This window comes from Lentinus tigrinus (genome assembly GCF_003813185.1).
Source record: "Lentinus tigrinus ALCF2SS1-7 unplaced genomic scaffold L226scaffold_29, whole genome shotgun sequence".
Classification (NCBI taxonomy): domain Eukaryota; kingdom Fungi; phylum Basidiomycota; class Agaricomycetes; order Polyporales; family Polyporaceae; genus Lentinus; species Lentinus tigrinus.
Genome location: NW_027137938.1, coordinates 251964 through 271962, shown reverse-complemented (window position 1 = coordinate 271962; position 19999 = coordinate 251964). Strand labels below are relative to the sequence as shown.

Sequence of the window (19999 nt, the reverse complement as noted above, 5' to 3'; positions counted from 1 at the left end):
GAAATTCCAAGTCCGCAACTTCTCCGGCGCCCAAAAGATTCCAAGGAAATAATCATCGTGGTCTTTTTGTATTCCGGGGACAGACCTTGTCCTTATATCTCTTTGGCTGCAGACGACACGCACTCCCGGGGCCGCGTCACACATCCACGCTCTCAGCATTGGTTCCTCTGCACCGATCGCCGTATCCTCCCGCGTTGCGACTGCGCCGATATTTCAACGCATGGCTGACATCCGCGCAAACGTAAGGTGCCTATTTCTCTCATACTCACAAATTTCCCTGACCTTTACATCGGTTTCTAGCTTCCTCGAGACTTGCGGTCCTGGCGACGACCTGAAGGTCATGAGAAATCCTTTGAGCCCTGTGAAGCTCTATGGAAAGACTTACGCGGATTCTTTGAGGCCCACGGGTATACCCTATGGGACTATTGGGTCAACAGCATGCTCGTGGCCCCGGATTCTGATGCATTTGATCCGTGTTCAAGCGGCTTCATGTATATCTCGGCGAATCGTACTTGGAACGACGATGGGCCCGGTAATCTAGAACGGATCCTCCAATATGATTATATGGTGAGTAGACTCATGACTCAGAACTTTCACTGTGGCGTCAGAGATAGTATTGAGCTTGCGCCACTGCAGAACGCTCTAACCCGCGCGGCCCGGGCGCGAGATGGGCGAGACGTTGTCATCCGGGTACTCGCCATCGGAGAGGACGGCAAAGAACATGTAGAGCTGCTCGATATGATTGCCCGAGGCCCAGATAGCCTCCTCGCGATCAACCATTCGCTGCCATTGCTCGAGATCATCGAGCTAGAGGATATCACTTTCGGCATCTTCCCCAAAGCTGGCTGGTCGCTGTACCTCGCGTATAACTTCTGGGCGAAGTCTTCCGTCGGTGACATACTGCATCTGTTCTTGCAGTGCCTCGAGGTACCGTACCGCCCGACCCTGTGCCTGCTGCTTCATAATTCATCTAATCGTCTGGACCAGGCTCTCGTCTACTTGCACAACATCGGGGTCGCGCACAGGGTACGTGACCTGAACTCATGATGTCATCCAAGTACATGGGATGTCTGACGATCCACGGTTGGCAGGACGTCTTTAGAGACAACTTCCTCGCCCAATGGCTGCCGGAGTCCCTCGAGATGAAGTTCATGCCCCCATCGCAACCTCGCGTCTACATCAATGACTTCGAGGTTGCTGTCTACTTTCCGCCCGAAGTGCCGGAGGAAGAGCGGCGCTGCACGGGTCTGCCTATGGGCGGATCGTTCCCGGACCATTACGGTCGTCCGGTACCCCCGGAGGTTGAATCCGGCAAGCCCTACGATCCGTTCAAGCTGGACGTGTGGCAGCTAGGGACGTCGTTCAGCGACTTCAAGGTACGCGTTGGCTTGTGTACTGGCTTACCATTTTCCGTGTCCATTGCTGACCTGGAACTTATGCGTAATCTAGAGTACCATCCCTGAAGTCGACGCTGTGCTCACCTCACTGACCGACCCTGACCCAGAGGCTCGCCCGACTGCTCACGGCGCAATAATGGCTCTCCTGGAGGTCATGTCTAATATACCGCCTAGAGCGTTGAAGATCGCCCCGGAGACCAAGCCGCTCGAGTTCTTGACCTGGTCAAGTTCGGGTTCAGGCCAGTCGATTAAAGAACAGGAAGATACGCCGGAACAAGAAAATAACCTGTCGTCCTAGTGTTCAGCCTAGGATCTCCTCTCGGTGGATTCCCTCCTCGCGTTGGCATAGCAACGTACGCTAGTGTGAGATGTATGCGTATATCATCCCCTACTCCAGCGGGGCATCTACTTGATGAACCACGATGCCCGGTAGGAGCAATTCAAACGATTCTTGGGTGGACAGGTTGGGAACATTTCGATGACGCGCATGATCACGCGCACGTGACGATGACGTGTCGCGTTCGTCCCAGGTAAGTCCGTCACCGTCCTTCCTTCTCTACCGCCACCACACCCGCCTCTCTCATATCTTTTTAACCACAGTGAGTACGAGATAGCTGAGACAGTCTTCAAATACACTGAACAAAAGTCCAATTTTCTGTGCTTAGGAGGTTCAGGACCGCTCGCCGCCGTGCGCGTTGCCAGAGGAACCGAGGGTGGGGCCATGCAGTCAATGAGCCGTCATGGACCGCAGCCCCCGAGGCGTGAATTCTCCAGGTCTCGACGCTCCCAGAAAGCGTCAGCTGTGCCTGCGAACAGTGATCTCTGCGGACCTTGCAGGGAGATGGGAGGCGATTGACGTCACTGCACGCGGTGTGCTCTCCAGAGTCTCCACAGTGTCGCAACGGCGTCCCCTGTTCCATGCGCGTTTCACCGAGCCATAAAACCCGCCAAGAACTCTGCCAAGACCCAGTTGTGCCTTTCTTCGCTCGGAGCCGCGTACCGCCATGCTCGCTCTTCCTCACACCCTCGTCGCGCTCTCGCTTGCCGTCCTCGTTGCTGCGAGTCCCGCGCCCAATCCTGCTCCTGCTCCAGCACCGACACCAGCACCAGCACCAGCACCTCAGGCGGCGTCCAGTATCGAGTCTATCTTCTCGAGTGCAACGGGAGCGGTCGCTTCAGCATTGCCTAGTCAGTCCATCATAGCATGCCAATCAGATTCAGGACACTGATAGACGTACTCTATTAAGCCATCCTCGGAGGCTGGCCAAGCTTGAGTGACATCGAGAAGAAGATTGGGGTCAACAATGGAAACGACTTGAGCAACGTATCTGCGTCGGCACTCCTCATACCCTCCTATGCCAACTACTCCGGCAAGTAAGTCATCGGAAACCGTCGGAAGTACGCGAAGTACCATTTTCTGATCCAACTGCAGCTGGAACCTGCGCTTCTATGGGCTCGCGTACAAGCTTCCGAACATCAGCACGTCCGATTTGGACTCACTGATCGACGGTCTCTCAACCAACAACCTCAACTCCACACAGCAGCAACTTCTCCAGAATCGCACCCAGGACCTCGCTTCGATTCCGATTCCCAAGGCGAATCTCACCGCTCTTGTCTTCGCCAACGGATCCAGCATCACCAATTCCTCCGGTATCCAGCTCCAGACCACCGATGACTTTGGCGAGTTCGACCAGTTCGTTACCGTCCCCGGCCTTGGCGACAACAGCAGCACCTCGGTGCAGGTCATCCAGACAGGCATCATGAACGTCACTGGGCCTGGTAACGGCACCGTCATCCTCGTTCCATCCACGGGTATTTCCATTGTATCTGACATCGACGACGTCATGCGCATCACGAAGGTGTACGTCCCGAACCAGGGCCTCAACAACTCGTTCGTTCAGCCCTACGTGAACGTGCCCGGCGTGCCCGAGCTCTTCGCGATGTGGGCAAAGAACCTCTCCTCTGCTGCGTTCCACTACGATACCACTACTCCCGTCGAGCTGACGCGAACATACGTCGACTACTTGTTCAACAACTTCCCGCTTGGCTCGCTCGAGATGCGCCCCATCAACCTCACCGAGCCGTCTCAAGTCTTGGACGCGCGTCAGAACAGTCTCCTGAAGCTGTTCCAGACTTTCCCAAAGCGCAAGTTCGGTATGTCCCTCGCTCGCTCACCCTCGTCTGTACATGTGCTAAATACTAGTGACGCTATGAATAGTGCTCGTCGGCGACACGTCCTCCTCGACGCTGCTCTCCGCATACCCGCAGATCGCGCAGCAGTTCCCGAACAACATCGCGTGCATCTTCATCCGCAACACATCTGCGACGGACTCGGACGACAAGATCCCGTACGACACGAGCCCGTTCAAGAACGTGAAGAACGGCACCTACTTCTTCTACCGCACCGCCGAGGGTACGTCCCTTCAATTCCCTCAACTAGCGCTATTCCCGCTCTTCAGACTTCCCGCCTGAGCGTTGACGGCTGACGCGCATTTATGCAGATCTCATGAACCTGGATATCGAGGGCGGACAGTGCGTCAATTCGTCAATCCCGCAGAACGTGACGTTTGGCGAGCAGGGCGGTTTCCTCGACAGCGGCGCTGCTATTGCGTTCGGCCGCACACAGTACGCCGCGGCGGTCGTCGGCGCGGCCGTTGCGCTTGCACTGAGTCTCTTCTGATCTGCTCGACGTGCGCTCCTTTCATTTTCTGCCATCTCATGCAGATACGTACGACACGGACTCGAGCTCGGACTTGCTCGCATTCGCGCATTTACCCACTTGCACGGACTCGACCCTTCCCATGAATTCATGAAAAGTAGCACTTAATGGCTTACGACTCCTTGATGGACTTGATGATATACGCTTTTTATAGTATTCATGCATCGTGTTGTGCGCGTTCAGTTGTGTAGTCTTACCCAGGTACTCAATGCTATCGTTTTGCTCTCAGAGGACGATTGCCCGAGGGCGTCGCCAACGTGGGCGCTAGCGAACTCGTTGCTTTTGACACTCGGCCACGATGTCACTCTGCTAGACTTGCTTTCCTGCTAGGCTCTCTCATTCTCGCTATGTGCTATCCTCCTGCAGACAAACTCTAAGTTTGAGCATATAGTCGTACGCAGCTCAGGCCCTGGAGGATAGTAAGAATATTTTGGTCCTTTGGTCAGAACGCGAAAGGTGAATCTTGTATTCCGTCCTCATGATAACAACCTCTAATGTTCGACCCCAGATACTCGAACAATAACAGAGGCTACCTCTGATCAACAAACATATCAGTGGGGCAAGTCGCACCGGCAGCTCGTGCACGGTCCCCGGCTGTCGGCACCACTATAGAATTCACATTTCGTGGCGACATCGAGCGACACGCTGGGTGTCGAAGACCCCAGTCTCGGAAGCAGCTAGCGCTCTACTGGGGTGCCGACGAACCGACGGTCCTAATAGGCAGAGGCCCGGCAGGCTTGGAAGGAGCGCGGAGATAGCGTGACGTCTTACCGCGGGACACCTGAGGTGAGTGTTCTTCGCAGTCAGTACTGTGAATAGGACCTTTGGCGTGTGTATGCAAGATGGAAGAGACCCCTGTACCGATGTCGCGCAGCTCGAGCTTGCTGAACGCTTTCAATGGGTGGGCGCCTATTGAATACGTAGGAGCAGGATGAGTTCGGGGCCTCGAAGTTCGAGTGAGCCCAGCCTCCTCTTGCTCGTTAGGCGTTGGTCCACTGGAATTGGAGCCTGGTGGTATCTGCAGTTGTAAAACAGTGGGATCTCGCACCTTTGCTCTAAAAGCAGAGTGATGCATACTAGGCTCTCGTCGGGGACTCGCCTGAGGATCGCGCCGCGCTATTCGAAGGGGTAGATAGGGCTTGAGACTCAGTGTTAGCAGATGCCAGCGCCACATACGACACCACAAGGGCGACCCTTCGAAGGGGAGTTAGCCGCCTTGATGTTCGCAGTTATGTCGACGGGCTGCAGCTGGCTCTCCTCCGGATCTGAGAAGAGACGCGTCCGCGTCAGGACTCAGCATGGCGAACGTCTCGACGGAGCCGCCGTCCATCGATGTGACTATACTGCATGATTCGCTGGCGTCCGGCGTCGGTCCGATGCGAGACGGAATTGACATACATGAACTCAGATTGGCAGAAGTGTCCTGAGACCAGCGAGGCTGTCATGCTCACCGTGCGATACATACTTATCTGAACCCGATCCTTCTGAAGGTTCAGCAACGTTCGCGCACGGCCCGGCCACAGCTCCGAACTCCTAGCATCGGCGTCCCACTGAACCTCTCTGCTCGTCGACGGACGCGAATCTTCAACATCGCTTTCGAATTAAAAGTAGCAGTCGCTCTGGATGGACGTCGTTCGGCGATCCGAGGGTGCACATCGCGGGGCTGCATTCGTCTTCGTTTGCGAAGTGTAGGCTCGGTCCGACGAGGTCGTGTCCCCGGCACATCGGTCCAGCTTTACTTGTATTGCGGAGACAATAATATAAGGCTGCATGCCGACTTGGACAAGAGCTGGGAAATAAGGTCCTCGCGAGCTTGTTCGTCCTGCTTTGTTTCATGTGAGAGCCTTCGAAGGCTCCTGATGAACTGGCAAGAGCCTCGCATGTGACAGATTTTAGAGACTCGTCCTGGACCATCGGTAGACTCGCAGCCAGGCAGGCCTCACCAGGACGAGACTCTAGTAGCGAGGCTAACGATATACGTATTTAATCCATGGGTACACATGCGTGAGGCAGACTAGTACGCCCGGTGCCGTCTGAGAGACCAGACTCGGGGCCATAGCCCGTACATAATTTAGGAGGAAGGACCCTTGTTCGGGGGCCTGGCGGCGAGCCGGACCACGATGCACGGCGTCCGTTCATGGCCATATGCCCATATGGGGTATAGAGAATAGATTCCGGACGCACAGTCTGATCTTGCGGATGAACTTGAGCGGACGGAAGCCTGACGAAATGACAAGACAATAATCAGTGCCTTGGAATCTTGCAGGATGCAGTGGATGTCAAGGCAGTACTTACGTTTAGGCTTCGGCTTTTCCTTGCCTAGCCACTTGAGTGTCAGCGTCGCTTTGCTGTCAGCGTCCTCTGGTGCCCGCATCGGCAGAATTGCAGTATTTCGAACCCGGGCCTCTCGGATGATCCTGTGCAAACTATCAGTGGTAGCACTTCATCAGCGAAGCTCGTCGCGGACGAACCTGACTACCGCGTCGCGTTCTTCGAGAAAATCCATGGGGTTAGCGATCTCGTCCTGCTTGATATCGGAAGCGATATTGCCCCAAAGATGGCAGAGCGGGTGGAACTCGGGGGACGCCACCGGGTCCATGAAGAGTCGCCTCCATTCCTTCATCGTATCGTATGAGGACACGTCCGTCGACGCGATTATACTGCACGAGTATGCGGAGCTCGAGTCGCTGTACAAGGAGCTTGTACCGTCGTCGACATATGGGGACGCTGCGGAGTCGTCAGCCTGGAGAGCCGAGGGATGGGTGGGTGCGAGATCGGATGTCCGGGATTCGGGAACAGGGTCTGGTTGAGGCTGATGCTGACGCGCTCGTTCTGCGGCAGTCTGCATGAGCCCGTCGCATACCTCATAGTCCCGCCACACGTGTTTTTCCCTTCCTGGCATGTGAGTCGTCACGTCCCAATCAAAACCTTCTTCTCGCGGGCAGACGCGGATCTTCATCTTGAGCCCGGACCAGAAGTAACAGTTATCGAATGGGAAAGGCGGTTCTGTGTGTACGGGTGCTCGGCCCGTAGGATGGTCGCAATTGGGATAGATGGGGGTACACATGTCGGCGGTAACGCATTGCTCGTCATGAACGGGGCGCAGACACGGTCCGATGAGGTGCATGTCGAATGAATACCATGGTTCCGGACCCCAAATTGGGAGCCGGTGATTCTGCAAGATCGTGACTGTCAGTTGACAGACAATACATACGGCGAGTGAAGGAAACCTACCTCGGAGAGATATACTAGATATGACTGAGGGGATAAGGCTTCTGCAGCCTTCAGCGCCTCAGGGTCGTTCAGGTGCCATACCATTGCAACCGGGTCCATGCGGATGACCGCAAATGACTCCTCATCCGGGTAGTCTAGCATCGCGCACTATGTCTGTAAACTGGGAAACGGAGGGTCAAGTGTACGTCAGTATGGATGGATGAGGTGTTGAACGTGGTGGTAAGATCGAAGAACAGGTGTCTGATCTGTCAGTAGTATATGACTGGACCGGCGACTCGCAACAACCGAAGGGACGTTGCGAAGACGAGAACAATAGCTTTCACCATGACAAAAAAACAACAGATTCCTACTCGAGTGGCGCTCGGGCCTTTCCCAGCCTTGGTGGAAATTATCGTCTCGCAAACGTCTGGGCCAGCGAAGTGGGCGCAAACTCCATCGCACGGAAAGGTACAACGTGGCGCAGGTCATAGCGAAATGATCGTGGATTCATACACGCATGAATGGGAGGATAGCGTTATGCCATCGTACGACGAACTAAGCAAACAGCTCCGAGTGCATGGGCTCGAGAAGGGAGAACAACGAAGCCATAGCGGCCAATAACACAAGGCTACGGCTTGTGTTCATGGCCACACGGGGATGTAAGGTATACGAAAGAGGCTCCGGACGCGCAGTCCGACCTTGCGGATCAACTTGAACGGACGGAAACCTGATGTAAAGACGATCACGGCAAAGGTCAGTCGTACGAATAAGACTCGACTAAAAGATGAGCCACTGACGTCGAGGCTTGGTCTCTGGCTGTGAGTCTTCCCACCACTCCGAGTGACGGGTTTCCAGCGAGACTGCGCTGCCGAGTGAGTCCGGATGGGAACAGTCGAGCTCCGCTGACTCGTCCCACGATTCCGAGTCACTAGCGGTCCTGAGCGATAGGCTACTGCGTGGGACTGGTAGGAAGGGGAGAGTCGGATCGCGAGCCCTGGCTTCTCGGATGATCCTGAACGACGCGGTAAGTAACACGTACGATAGAGCCAATTAGAGACACACCTGACGATAGCGTCGCGTTCTTCGAACAGGTGTTCGGGGTTTGTAATCTCGTCCTGCTTCATATTGGACGCCAGGTCGGTCCAGAGATGGCAGAAAGGACGCAGCTCGGGGCTCCTGACCGGGTCAGCGAAGAGGCGAGTCATATACGTAAAATCGTCCACGTATTCGGGCAATCCGAGATTGGGGGACTGAAGGACAGATGGCGGGTCAGGGTCATGGTTCGGCTGGCGTGCTTGTTCTGCAAGGATCCGACGATTTCTGTCTTGCCCCTGGTAGGCAATCCGTCGTCGTTCGCCCTCGGGACCAGGCGCCAATTGGGTCGACACCTTCACATTGAAGCCCTCTTCTCGCGGACAGACACGAATCTCCATTTTCACCTCAGACCAGATGTAGCAGTTGTCGAAGGGAAAGACGGGCTTCGTAACCAGAGGAGCACGGCCCGATGGATGATTATCGTTGGGGAATATAGGCATGCACATGTCGGGAGTGATGCACTTGTCCTCGTCCGAGGGACGGAGGGACTGCCAAATGGGATACACGTCGAAGACATGCCAGGGCTGCTCACCCCAAGTAGGGAGTCGATGGCTCTGTCAAAGATAGCACAGCTGTAAGTTCAGAGGTATCAACTGTGATTGTGATGAGAGAACGCACAAAGTCAAGGTAGACCAAATACGACTGAGGGGATAAGGCCTCTGCAGCCCGCAGAGCCTCAGGGTCATCGAGATGGCGTACCATCGCGACAGGATCCATGCGGATGACCGCAAACGATCCTTCCATGGGCGTGTACCAGAACCCCGGACCTGGCATGGCGATTATCGGTTGTGAGATGGCAGTAGGGCTCTGAAACTGTGAGGATTGGAACTTTTGGCGAACGTCGCAAGACGGGGGATGGTGTGGTAAATCGACCAAGTCTCGTCCATTGTCATTATAAGGCCGCTGGCGTTACTAGAGAAGGACATTGCGAGTACGGAAATAAAAGGAACACGACGTCGCTACCCCGGGACCCTTGTTCGGGCCGAGTTTGGCACTATTTGTCCTGGTGGCTGCTACGGGGCCGGCGCTAGCGACCACGACGTCAGACTTGCCTTTCCAACTAGAGCGCAACCGTCTGCCAGTGGGGGCTGCCTCCGCAACAATCGAACAGTCTGACGATACATCAACATAATACTTGCACCTGCGCATGGTACGGCGGCGCAGGTGAGTTTTCATTATGATATATATCGAGCTGTACATATCGCGTGTGGTATATCATTAATGCATCATATCATACAATTCTTCGTGGCATGCGTGAAAACCGAGACAAAGATATCGGAGAGCTTGGGCGGAATAAGGCTTACGTTGGCCCGCAACGAGAGGAACGGCAACGAGTACCGGAGACCATCACGAGGTGGATTCAGGGCCATACAGGGATGTGTGGTATACGGAACAGGGTCCGGACATGTATTCCAACCTTGCGAATGAACTTGAGCGGACGGTAGCCTATTGGGATGACAAGACAATGATCAGCATGATCTCGAACTGATGTAGCTGTGTTGAGGACCTTGAAGAGGACTCACGTTTAGGCTTCGGTTTCTCCTTTCCCAACCACTTGAGGGTCAGTGTTGCTTTGCTGTCGGCATCCTCTGGTGCCCGCATCGGCAGAATTGCAGGGTTTCTAGCCCTGGCCTCTCGGATGATCCTGAGCAAATGATCAGCGGTAGCACTTCATCAGCGAAGCTCGTCGCGGACGAACCTGACTACCGCGTCGCGTGCTTCGAGAAAATCCATGGGATTCGCGATCTCGTTCTGCTTGATATCGGCCGCAATATTGCCCCAAAGGTGGCAGAGCGGGTGGAACTCGGGGGACGCCACCGGGTCCATGAAGAGTCGCCTCCACTCCGTCATCGTATCGTATGAAGACACGTCCGTGGACGCGATCATACTGCACGAGTCAGCGGAGCTCGAGTCGCTGTACAAGGAGCTTGTACCGTCGTCGACATATGGGGACGCTGCGGAGTCGTCAGCCTGGAGAGCCGAGGGATGGGTGGGTGCGAGATCGGATGTCCGGGATTCGGGAACAGGGTCTGGTTGAGGCTGCCAATGACGGGCTCGTTGTGCGGTAGTCTGCGTGTGTTCGTCGCATACCTCATGATCTCGCCATACCCGCCTCTCCCTTCCTGGCATGTGAGTCGTCACGTCCCAATCAAAACCTTCTTCTCGTGGGCAGACGCGGATCTTCATCTTGAGCCCGGACCAGAAGTAACAGTTATCGAATGGGAAAGGTGGTTCTGCGTGTACGGGGGCTCGGCCCGCAGGATGGTCGCAATTGGGGAAGATTGGGGTGCACATGTCCGGGGTAACGCATTGCTCGTCATGAGCCGGGCGCAGAGATGGTCCAATGAGGTGAATATCGAAAGAGTACCATGGTTCCGGACCCCAAATTGGGAGTCGATTGTGCTATAGCAACGTAACTGTCAGTTCAAATATACTGCATGAGGTGGGTTATGCACCCTACCTCGTGGAGATACACCAAATACGATTGAGGGGACAAGGCCTCTGCAGCCTTCAGCGCCTCAGGGTCGTTCAGGTGCCGTACCATTGCAACGGGATCCATGCGAATGACCGCAAATGACTCTTCATCGGGATGTTGTGGCATCGCGCACTAAGTCGAGGGGTGGATAGCGAGTTGTGTGTGGTACTAGGGGGCAGGGAAGGGGTGGCTGTTGTACGATAGCAGGGTGAAGGTGCCGTCGCCGGATAGAGACCTCGTTGATTATGTGGTGGCGACGGAGACCCCAAGGGACATTGCGAGAACAAAGACTTGACATAGACAAAAGATCACAAGCGAGAGCATCGCCATGATGATACGTTTCCACGCCTTGTTCTCGTCAAGTTTGGTACTGTTTGTCCCGGTAGTAGGTGCTGCGGGCGCCAACTGTGACCTGATGTCTTCTGTGGCTTGATATGTTGAGTACAATAGAAACCGTCGCTGGACCCCCCTGGTACTGGCACGGTGACCTGATTCTGTTCCTTGTCCGTTATGAACAAATCCGCGCCGGCCATTTAGACGATAGACTCCGAGCTTACCCACTCACATTTCTCCCGCCCCCACCCTTCTACTTTCGACAAAATGGAACTGCCCACGTTTCGGCTTTGTCTCCGAACCAGTCGTGCACGCTTGCAACCGTTGGAATCGGGCGGTACACCGTCACTGAACGAGCTGGAAGTGGAAACAGACAGCTCTGGTTTCCGGATGATCCTAGAAGATGTGATGAGCGAGATGCACGTCATGAGCGCACACAGCCAGGAAGTCTCACCGAGTAACGATGACGCACCCTTCGAGCAGGTTAATAGGACGAAGAGTCTCATACGATTGGCCGCCATATCCAGAGGCGGGAGGCAGCGGCTCTAAGTTCACCTGATCCCGGGGAGAGACCCTCTTCCATGACTCCGAAACGGGTCGACAGTCGAGATGCCTGTCTTCTCCTTCGACAGCTGCCACTTCTGGTCCAACGGCGCAGGGTCCGGGCTTAGAGAATGTGAGAGCCACAGGCCGAATTGTCTGAATGCATGTATCATCTGTGGGCATAGCTTCGGAATTCATCGTCTTGCGTGATTACCAGTTACTAGTTACCGTCGCTTTGAAGTTCTCGGTTGCCGCCAAGGTCGGGCACACTCGGAGCAGAGCCGAGCTAAACAGCCACGTGCCTACTGGATCAATTCCGCAGCTCGGGCCCCGGGGCGTGGTTGCCACAGCGTGTTAGCTGCAGTACGGACTCGGAGGCCTCGGATATGGGTATTCAACCAACCAACTCATGGTTCAGTACGCTCAGTGCTGTCGGACGGCACCCAAGGGCATCTGAAATACTGACTGGGCGATTGTGAGATTATACTACGAGCTTTGTGTCGCGACCCCTGTCCGCCCGGGATTCTCGGAGCGCTCAGTACGCCCCCGCAAGCCGCCACCGTGGCCGCGCTCGGTGCCTCAGGCCTCAGTACTACATGGTTATTGTGTTGACTCTTCACGCCTCCACACGCCTCTGCCTTTTGCCGACGGATGTCAGGGCAGTATATATAGAGAGGTTGCTTGCGGGATCCCTCACATATCCACTTTAATCGTCCGGCATCTGGCATTCAAGCTCCTGACTCGCCACTGGCAGTACCGTTTACCAAGTATCTTCCAAGTTCCACTGCGTTAACAACATGTCTGATGGAAAGAAAAAGGTGACTAAGAGACCCGTAATACATCAGTTGACTACTGATCGTTCCCCCAGGAATCAATGACTGACTACGAGAGGCACCTCATCCCCATCTCATGGGACGAGTTTCCCTTCCCCTATATTGAAACACTCCACAAGGAGTGTGGGACCCTGGAATCTGAGAGCCCTATAGGAGTTCAATGCAGCTGTGCGGTCCCCATCTTTCACTTCGGCATCTACCTCTTCCGTGACGAGGTGACCCGGTACGCGAAACAGTGCTGGGATCGATTGCACGAAAAGCCCCATCCGCAGAGGGAGCGTCTCTGCATCCCCCTTCTATTGAACAGGAAAATAGAGCTGGCGAATCAAAACCGAAAGAAAGAATACGAGGAAGGACGCAAGGCCTATGATAAGTCGGGAAACAACACGTTCTCCCTCCGACTACCCCCCGCTGGTCGGGAGAACGGCGCCATCTGCGTCCTCATCTCGACCAATGAACCTCACACTCTGGAAAGGAGTAAAGAGGAGTTAGATAGAGCCCTCGCCGTGCTCCGCGAAGAGTTCAAGGACCTCAAAGATCGCGAGCCCATGTGGTACTTCAGCCGCCTGTTCTTTGGACCACGGTATGCATTCTTAATGGATAGTCCATCCTAACTCACGACTCACGTCTTGACATTTCTTTGCACAGAAAATTCGGCTATGCCGAGTTCGACGCAGAGAGAGTGGTTGGTGGCGGGCTTCTGGCACATCTCCCTGAGCGCGTCCAAACTACCATCAAGGACGGGACGGTGGTGCCGTGGTCCCACACTATCCAGGCCAGTCGCACCATATCAGGACAGCTCGCCGAGATGATACTCAGTGATCAGTGAGTTTTGCCTCGCATTCAGTGCCTGGTTCTCCGTAGTGATCCCCGACCGTTCTACTCAGCGCTCTCGCAGTTGAGTAGCTAGACTCCGGACTCCGTGCTCGCAGGACGTACGTTGTTCGTGGCTGACTGGGGCGCCTCGTTGGGGTATTGCAGGGATGTACTCGAGTACAATATAATATATGACATCGCGATGCTTCACGCCAGTTGTACGGATACGGGATGCTCGCAAGTGACGGTATGTTGTGCCATTTGGTAAAGCGCGAGGCCTTGTTCATCATATACCCGACGTCTGCGACAAAGGACAGTCCAGACGGCATCGAAACGACTTCGCATAGCAAAGCCTCATAGGAGCCATGCATCCCTTTCAACTGCGAGCATGGTGCGTGCACGCCACGCCACACGCGAACGCGAGCTTTGAGGGATATGTAGGGCGTCATCGGAGTCACCTTGTCAAGTTGCGACTTAGCTCGTCATAGTGATTGCGTTGGATAATCCTCGATGAGTATTAACCGAGACGAATTTCAATACCAACCGTGAACGTAAGACTAAACCTCCCACAGCATTGCGAAAAGAAATGTGAGTCCATGTTATACACGAATCGCCAAACGACAACTATGCTAGCTTGACAGTCTACACATCCACCCGTCAGCACGCCGTATTCATGCAACAGAAGATATGGTCTTACCTTTGCATACAACGAGTCCACCACCTTGCCCACCTGCTCCAACGTGTCGATCGCAGCACCATATGTCCTCTGGAGTAGCACGATCAGTCAGAGCTATTCGAAGGGATAAGTGGATCATGCACTCACGTCCGCCTCTGGCTCTTCGAAGATCAACAGGCAACCTCGTCCCTGGTCGAGAACCGGAACACCTTGTCGAGGATCATTTGTGACAGTCTACACGCAAGCAGTTAGTATCGACGTCGACTATGCGTATAGGTGGCCGTAAAAAGGTAGGACGCACTTGAGTTCGACCGCCTGCCGTCCCTGGCTGACTTGCTGCGCGACGTACTCGATCTCCACAACGGAGTACGGCTCGGCGATCCGGAGGAGATTCTGCTCCAGCAGCGTATCATAGAGCGCAGACAGGTGTGTGCGGATGGTCGTGTCAGACGAGAGCTCTGTGTAAGCGGTGCTGTCAGTCATGCAGGGACTAGTAAACGCTGGAGATGGGCTACGCACCCTGTTGGTAGTCCTTGAGAGCCTTCTCGAAGTCTGCGAGATTCCGCTTCTGGTGCGCACGCGCGATGGCACGCATACTCTCCACGTCTCGGAGCTGCGCGTACTTTGACGCGAGCTTGATCGGGAGCAAGGACGTCACATCTTCTGGCTGTGCAGAGGTAATCGAACTTTAGCCATATCCATCCCTATGTTATGTTATGGCATCGACGTACGAGGTTCAGCATGACTTTGCAGAGGAGCATGCACTTGAGCGCCCCGAGCGCGCTGGGGTCGTCCTGCGTGCTCAGGTTCTCGAATGTCTCGTAGAAGTACGAGTACGCGGTGGTGTAGTCCTTGTCTTCTGCGTGCAGGATACCGGATTGGAGGTCGAGACGGGCTTGAAGATGTGGTGGGCAGTAGATCGCGTTCGCGGCTGTTCGCGCAGAGGTGAGGGCAGCCTGCGATATATCGATTAGGTGTTGAGTTGCGAGAAGCTATATATGCAACGAGTCTCGTACCCTGTATTTTGCGAGGTTACCGATGCCGCGGTATACGCGACTCTCCAGTAAGTGGACCTCCGTGAGCACCATCTTGTCGTCTAGCCGCTTCAGCTTGGTGAGGAGAGTCTCAATCAGAGCGAGCGCGGGTTTGCATTGTTGAGTATCGAGTTGGCTGTATGTGGCACGCGTAGGTATGCGGAAGCACGGGAAACGAGGGATGAACTCACAGGTCGACTAGTCGCGTCTCCAGACTGTGCTTGAGGAATATCCGCTTTTCCCGCTTGGCCCACTCAATGTTCTCCATCAAGACATCGATCTGGATGTTCTGGCTATTTGGGATAGAGTTGAAGCAGTCGAGCAGTGTCCGGGCTGAGAAACTTGGTCAGCAAATCAGCTTCGAAGTGCAGAGTTCTGGCACGTACTGAGTTTGCGGTTTTGGCCTTCGCGGTTGACGAGACAAAGAAGCGCAAGAAAGAGAAGACTTCAACAACGCCCTTTGGGGTGCTTCAAGCCGAAAGTTGAGAGCAGGAGCTCTGTCCCCTCCGCGCATGTTCGCTGATCGGCAACACTACGTGTCTGCTTACCCACTTGTACCCCTGCATTCTGCTAGTAAAAGTACCTCCATCTGGTGCGGGTCCTCGGCTGCTTGCGCCTAGTTCAAAAGCTCGTCGCAATTAAGACATTAGTTCCGAGATAGTCAAAGAAGAGTAAAGGACGAATAGCAGAGCAAAGCGGTGAAAGACAGACGCGAGGACTCGGAGGAGGACGCGTCGAGCAGCGTGGGAACCTTTCCTGTTCATGTCCTCACTCTCGACGTCGTAGCACTCCTACATACATCTCTCACATGAGCAAAGACAAAATTCATAAAAAGAAGGTACAGATGAGACCCATGATATCCCTTTTCGTTATTGATCATGCATTCTCCTAGATATTGGCCGACTACGAGAGGCACCTGATACCCATATCATGGTCCGACTTTCCCCTGACCTACATCGAGGAGCTCCGAGATCTGGAGCTCCACTACGAGGTCCAATTTCGAAGACTAGGCTTTCGCTTGTCCCTGGATTGGAACACGTACTGGAAGCGGAACGGGTGTACGAAGTTCTTCAAAGATCCAGATTGGAAACGCGCATGCACGATCCCGGCCTTTCATTACGGCATTCGCCTCTCGCATGACGAGGTGATCAAGTTCGGGGAACAGTGCTGGCGTATAATGAGCCCAAAGGCCACGTTCAAGGCCAAGGAGCACACCATGCCCGTCACCTTCATATTGAACGAGAGGCTGGCGGAGGGAGGACACGCAGATATCAAGTTCATCTGGGCACAGCCCGTCGGTCCGGCGAGGGGCGAGAGCTTCATCTGTTCCCTCATCACGACCAATGAACCCGACACGTGGATGAGCCCAGAGAAGCTGCAGTTCGCCCTCAGCGTGATTCGTAAAGAGTTCCAGCTCACCGACGATCACGAGCCCATGTGGTATTTCGACTACGATTTCTTTGGACCACAGTACGCATTCTTCTTTGGGGACGGTAAAGCTTGACTTACATGCTGACATTTCTTCGCACAGTAATTTCGACTACGCCGAGTTCGACGCAGACAGGGTGGTTGGTAGCGGGTTTTTGGAACGATTTCCGGAGCACGTCCAAACCGCCATCAAGGAGGGGACGGAAGTGCTATGGTCCACAAAGCCCCCATACCACTCCGCACTATCCGACCGAATCGCCGCAACGACACTCGATGATCAGTGATCCTTCCCTCATGTTCAGTGTCTAGTTCTCGGTTTGTTGTAACCTCACAGATGAGCTTTTGCCAGTAGCTAGACACCAAGCTCGCAGATGTTCATGGCTGAGATGCGAAGACACCCCGGACGCTTGCAATGTGCTCCTTTCGGCTGAATGGCGAGGGGTCCCTATACCCCGCTCGCCGGAAGGCAATACACGCGTACGAGATTACAAACGTGATACTACATTTGTGAACTGAATGCCGCAACTCAAAGCAAAGAATGAGCATAGGGCAGACGGAGCAGATTTCGTACACGCGCTCCGACCTTGCGGAGTGCCTTCAAAGGACGGAAGCCTGCGAGCGCCGTTAGTTAGCCACTGGTACGTAGCTGAGCAAATCGGATACTCACGTCGGGGCTTTGACACGGAGTCACGCACGTCCGCACTGGCCTCGCAGAGCTCCGCCGGAGCAGCACTTCCGAATGGGTTCGGCATAGGCAACGGAGGGAGACACGGATTTCGAGCCCGGGCGCCCTTGATGATCCTAACAAATGAAATGAGTCTTCGAGTCGTACGCAATTAATAGGTGTGAACGACTCACTTGACAATTGCGTCGCGTTCCTCAAAGAGATGGTCCGGGCTGGGAATCTCGTCTTGTTTCATATTGGCGGCAACATCGCACCATAGGTGGAAGAGCGGTTGCAGCTCGACTTCCTTCCAAGATGAGCTGAAGCCGAACATCTCGTCCAATGTATCGGGGTACTCGGACGCGCCGCTAGTACTTGAGTAGATGGTGTCTTCGTACACAGAATTTGTGTCGTCTGCGGGACCGGTTGCGGTAGTGGTATCGACAGCATGTCCTTGGAGATCAGGCTGTGGTTGACGTGCTTCTCGCGCACGACTCTGACGTGCCATGTCCGCGCTCTGGTAGTCCTGCCATTGACAGTGCACCAATCCCGCCGGCAAGAGAATCGTCTCGTCCCAGTCGAACTTCTCTGGACGTGCGTGAATACGGACATCCATGGTGAGCCCGGACCAGAAGTAACAGTTGTCGAATGGGAACAGAGGCTCTGTCGGCAACGGAACGCGGCCGTCGGGGTGGCCATTGTTGGGGAAGATGGGGATGCACAAATCAGGGGTCATCCCTTCCTCCTCGTTGGCCGGACGGAGGGTCGAGCCAATCGGATACATCGTGAAGCCATACCAGGGCTTACCAGGGAAAGGGAGGGCTAGGTCCTGTGGGATGTCGTGGTCGGTCAGTGAATAGGATGCACTTGCTCGATGAAGAGACATACGATATCTATATACACCAGATACGACCGGGGGGATAATGCCTCTGCAGCGCGCAGCGCTTCTGGATCGTTCAAATGTTGCACCATTGCGACAGGATCCATACGGACCACTGCAAAAGCGTGTGTCCGAGGAGCAAAGAGCAGTCTAGGCATCGTGCGGGATCTTCTTAGGTGGCGGGTGGCGCGAGGTCGACGAGGCTGATGAGGAAGGCTACTTCTCGGACACGGCGGTGGTGGAGGTGGTGGTACAGTTGAACGAGGCACGCCGCGCCCATTATAAGTCGCGCGACATGATTCAAAGCCATTGTGAGGACAATGACAAAGAGACCTATACGCCAGATTGATGATGCGACCAGCTGTGGCTTTGTTTGTCCCTGTGGCCCGGGTTACTGCAATCTGGTCGTCTGACCATTAGTGCTATGCGCCTAGGCATCGAGTCAGTGCCCCGGCTATGCATTGGGACTGGGGTACGCTTTGTTCACAATAGAAAGTATGAACAAAGAGCATCGCCGTGATGTCTTATAGCGCAGGTTGACAGGACATCACCACATCCTGCCTCGTTCTCGTTCTCATTCTCGGCATGCCTGCGTGGGTCGGGCCACATGCAGGGTGCGGCGACGAGCCGATCCCTAGGACTGGCGACTATATCATCTATGCTGGCGACGTATACGCCATCCAAGAATCCGTCTATGCGGCCATCCACGACATCATCTACGAGTCACGCCATGGCATAACGGATAGGCAGCTGTATAGTAGATGCCGAACCGCCGCACATGAACTCGCAATGAAGGACAGGGCCACGAAGAAGATCCGGCCTTGCATCATGATGGCGGACGACAAGGATCCACCTTCGATGCGCAAACCACGGGAAATATGCGTCACTACCACCTGGGAGAAGACCCCAATCGCCGCCCTTCCGAAGCTCTTTCAGAAATTCTCCAAGCCGATCTTTCCCAATTACCGCGTCTCTCACCACAACGAAGACCACTATCACTCGCGGCCCGAGTGGGACGTTGAGGACGCATTTGTGATTGTCTGGATCTTCAAGACCAACAGGCCCCCCATCAACCGATGGCCAAAGAAAGAGCCGGGCGATCCTCCTGAGAACCCTTGCACTTTCGGCCAGAAAGCACGAGGGAAGCTCAACAAAGACTGCTTCGAGATGAGGGAGGAGTGGACGACGACTTCCGAAACGAACCCGAAGCTCGTTGAACAATACGTGCGAGAATGCCTGGTGAGTCGCAGGAAGCGTCTCAATGCATCATAGGACTAACGGGCAGTCAGAACCATTGGAACTCAAGAAAAGGATCTGTTGAGTCCAACAAACCCGTGAGTGACATCTGACCTCACTGCGTTGTCCTCCCATCATCATCAATTGATTAACACGCACCTGTAGAAGAAGGTGGGCTCTCGGACCTCCTTCCAATCCTACTTCTCGCATTCTTCCGCCTTCTCTGGCTGCTCGCGTGCGGCCAAGACATTTGAGAGGTCGCCCTACTCAATTTTCAAAGGTGGAGGAAGGCGGTGGACAGGGGGTCCTGACTGTAGCGACTGGCGAAGCGTACGTGTTCGCTAAGCCTCATGGATTCAAACTTACCTGACGATATGCGAGGTAGCCATTCAAATCTCGTCCTGGAAGCGAATTTCGGAGGTCGATGACATCCATCGCGACCACGTTGCAACATGAGGAGGCAAGTCACACACCTTCAAGCTCAGGCTATTTCGCCAGCGAATACTGAAGGCCGCGTTATCTCGTGCATACAATCGCATGTTCCGTCTCGACGCGGGTCGCGAGACTACGTCGAGTCTTGATCGATTGATCCCTCTGCCAGTGGCGGGCATGCCTGTAGCATATGCATAACCATGATCATGTTGTCCGTAGTGTTA

General features: G+C 54.7%; 12 protein-coding genes across 12 annotated transcripts; 5 read left to right on the top strand and 7 right to left on the bottom strand.

Moving 5' to 3' along the window:
• Positions 1-220: 220 nt before the first annotated feature.
• L226DRAFT_573966 (uncharacterized protein) lies at positions 221-1695 on the top strand (the record flags this gene model as incomplete). Its single annotated transcript, XM_067684955.1, has 6 exons — positions 221-241; positions 301-567; positions 637-927; positions 988-1026; positions 1092-1376; positions 1450-1695. 6 exons carry the CDS (start codon positions 221-223, stop codon positions 1693-1695), a joined length of 1149 nt encoding a protein of 382 aa, XP_067532068.1.
• A 706-nt stretch (positions 1696-2401) lies between these two features.
• On the top strand, positions 2402-4077 carry L226DRAFT_573965 (uncharacterized protein; the record flags this gene model as incomplete). The annotated part of the gene is made up of 5 exons (XM_067684954.1): positions 2402-2585; positions 2645-2771; positions 2830-3551; positions 3616-3810; positions 3899-4077. 5 exons carry the CDS (start codon positions 2402-2404, stop codon positions 4075-4077), a joined length of 1407 nt encoding a protein of 468 aa, XP_067532067.1.
• A 570-nt stretch (positions 4078-4647) lies between these two features.
• On the bottom strand, positions 4648-5495 carry L226DRAFT_176478 (uncharacterized protein). The gene has a single exon (XM_067672678.1). The coding sequence runs from the start codon at positions 5288-5290 to the stop codon at positions 4802-4804; it is 489 nt and encodes a 162-aa protein (XP_067532066.1). The 5' UTR covers positions 5291-5495; the 3' UTR covers positions 4648-4801.
• Positions 5496-6080: 585 nt separating this feature from the next.
• Positions 6081-7557, bottom strand: L226DRAFT_538058 (uncharacterized protein). The gene is made up of 4 exons (XM_067681420.1): positions 7351-7557; positions 6588-7291; positions 6412-6533; positions 6081-6337 (listed from the first exon to the last, which is right to left on the bottom strand). Exons 1-4 carry the CDS (start codon positions 7489-7491, stop codon positions 6252-6254), a joined length of 1053 nt encoding a protein of 350 aa, XP_067532065.1. The 5' UTR covers positions 7492-7557; the 3' UTR covers positions 6081-6251.
• Positions 7558-8723: 1166 nt separating this feature from the next.
• On the bottom strand, positions 8724-9198 carry L226DRAFT_468638 (uncharacterized protein; the record flags this gene model as incomplete). The annotated part of the gene is made up of 2 exons (XM_067676148.1): positions 8724-8978; positions 9043-9198. Coding segments are annotated over 2 exons (411 nt in total), but the record flags the coding sequence as incomplete, so codon positions are not given.
• Positions 9199-9784: 586 nt separating this feature from the next.
• Positions 9785-11026, bottom strand: L226DRAFT_573962 (uncharacterized protein; the record flags this gene model as incomplete). The annotated part of the gene is made up of 4 exons (XM_067684953.1): positions 9785-9870; positions 9948-10069; positions 10124-10827; positions 10886-11026. 4 exons carry the CDS (start codon positions 11024-11026, stop codon positions 9785-9787), a joined length of 1053 nt encoding a protein of 350 aa, XP_067532063.1.
• A 326-nt stretch (positions 11027-11352) lies between these two features.
• L226DRAFT_615500 (uncharacterized protein) lies at positions 11353-11983 on the bottom strand. Its single transcript, XM_067686781.1, has 2 exons — positions 11688-11983; positions 11353-11629 (listed from the first exon to the last, which is right to left on the bottom strand). The coding sequence occupies exons 1-2, from the start codon at positions 11972-11974 to the stop codon at positions 11434-11436; spliced, it is 483 nt and encodes a 160-aa protein (XP_067532062.1). The 5' UTR covers positions 11975-11983; the 3' UTR covers positions 11353-11433.
• Positions 11984-12466: 483 nt separating this feature from the next.
• Positions 12467-13629, top strand: L226DRAFT_615499 (uncharacterized protein). The gene is made up of 4 exons (XM_067686780.1): positions 12467-12594; positions 12645-13192; positions 13258-13434; positions 13497-13629. Exons 1-4 carry the CDS (start codon positions 12574-12576, stop codon positions 13513-13515), a joined length of 765 nt encoding a protein of 254 aa, XP_067532061.1. The 5' UTR covers positions 12467-12573; the 3' UTR covers positions 13516-13629.
• A 420-nt stretch (positions 13630-14049) lies between these two features.
• Positions 14050-15403, bottom strand: L226DRAFT_573960 (uncharacterized protein; the record flags this gene model as incomplete). The annotated part of the gene is made up of 8 exons (XM_067684952.1): positions 14050-14067; positions 14123-14191; positions 14249-14335; positions 14435-14559; positions 14621-14768; positions 14833-15057; positions 15118-15271; positions 15327-15403. 8 exons carry the CDS (start codon positions 15401-15403, stop codon positions 14050-14052), a joined length of 903 nt encoding a protein of 300 aa, XP_067532060.1.
• Positions 15404-15940: 537 nt separating this feature from the next.
• On the top strand, positions 15941-16971 carry L226DRAFT_562333 (uncharacterized protein; the record flags this gene model as incomplete). The annotated part of the gene is made up of 3 exons (XM_067683497.1): positions 15941-15973; positions 16028-16605; positions 16667-16971. 3 exons carry the CDS (start codon positions 15944-15946, stop codon positions 16845-16847), a joined length of 789 nt encoding a protein of 262 aa, XP_067532059.1. The 3' UTR covers positions 16848-16971.
• A 446-nt stretch (positions 16972-17417) lies between these two features.
• On the bottom strand, positions 17418-18265 carry L226DRAFT_468667 (uncharacterized protein; the record flags this gene model as incomplete). The annotated part of the gene is made up of 2 exons (XM_067676151.1): positions 17418-18056; positions 18116-18265. 2 exons carry the CDS (start codon positions 18263-18265, stop codon positions 17418-17420), a joined length of 789 nt encoding a protein of 262 aa, XP_067532058.1.
• Positions 18266-18503: 238 nt separating this feature from the next.
• Positions 18504-19562, top strand: L226DRAFT_176428 (uncharacterized protein). The gene is made up of 2 exons (XM_067672677.1): positions 18504-19441; positions 19509-19562. The coding sequence occupies exon 1, from the start codon at positions 18693-18695 to the stop codon at positions 19377-19379; it is 687 nt and encodes a 228-aa protein (XP_067532057.1). The 5' UTR covers positions 18504-18692; the 3' UTR covers positions 19380-19441; positions 19509-19562.
• The last annotated feature ends 437 nt before the right edge of the window (positions 19563-19999 follow it).

Coding starts and splice junctions, on each gene's coding strand:
- L226DRAFT_176478 (XM_067672678.1), bottom strand. CDS start 5,290: ATGTGGCGCTGGCATCTGCTAACACTGAGTCTCAAGCCCTATCTACCC.
- L226DRAFT_538058 (XM_067681420.1), bottom strand. CDS start 7,491: ATGCTAGACTACCCGGATGAGGAGTCATTTGCGGTCATCCGCATGGAC. Junction 6,534..6,587: donor GAACGCGACGCGGTAGTCAG/GTTCGTCCGCGA, acceptor TAGTTTGCACAG/GATCATCCGAGAGGCCCGGG. Junction 6,338..6,411: donor GGAAAAGCCGAAGCCTAAAC/GTAAGTACTGCC, acceptor TCATTTCGTCAG/GCTTCCGTCCGCTCAAGTTC.
- L226DRAFT_615500 (XM_067686781.1), bottom strand. CDS start 11,974: ATGAATTCCGAAGCTATGCCCACAGATGATACATGCATTCAGACAATT. Junction 11,630..11,687: donor GGGTGCGTCATCGTTACTCG/GTGAGACTTCCT, acceptor CACATCTTCTAG/GATCATCCGGAAACCAGAGC.
- L226DRAFT_615499 (XM_067686780.1), top strand. CDS start 12,574: ATGTCTGATGGAAAGAAAAAG. Junction 12,595..12,644: donor TGTCTGATGGAAAGAAAAAG/GTGACTAAGAGA, acceptor TCGTTCCCCCAG/GAATCAATGACTGACTACGA. Junction 13,193..13,257: donor CGCCTGTTCTTTGGACCACG/GTATGCATTCTT, acceptor TTCTTTGCACAG/AAAATTCGGCTATGCCGAGT.
- L226DRAFT_176428 (XM_067672677.1), top strand. CDS start 18,693: ATGCCTGCGTGGGTCGGGCCACATGCAGGGTGCGGCGACGAGCCGATC.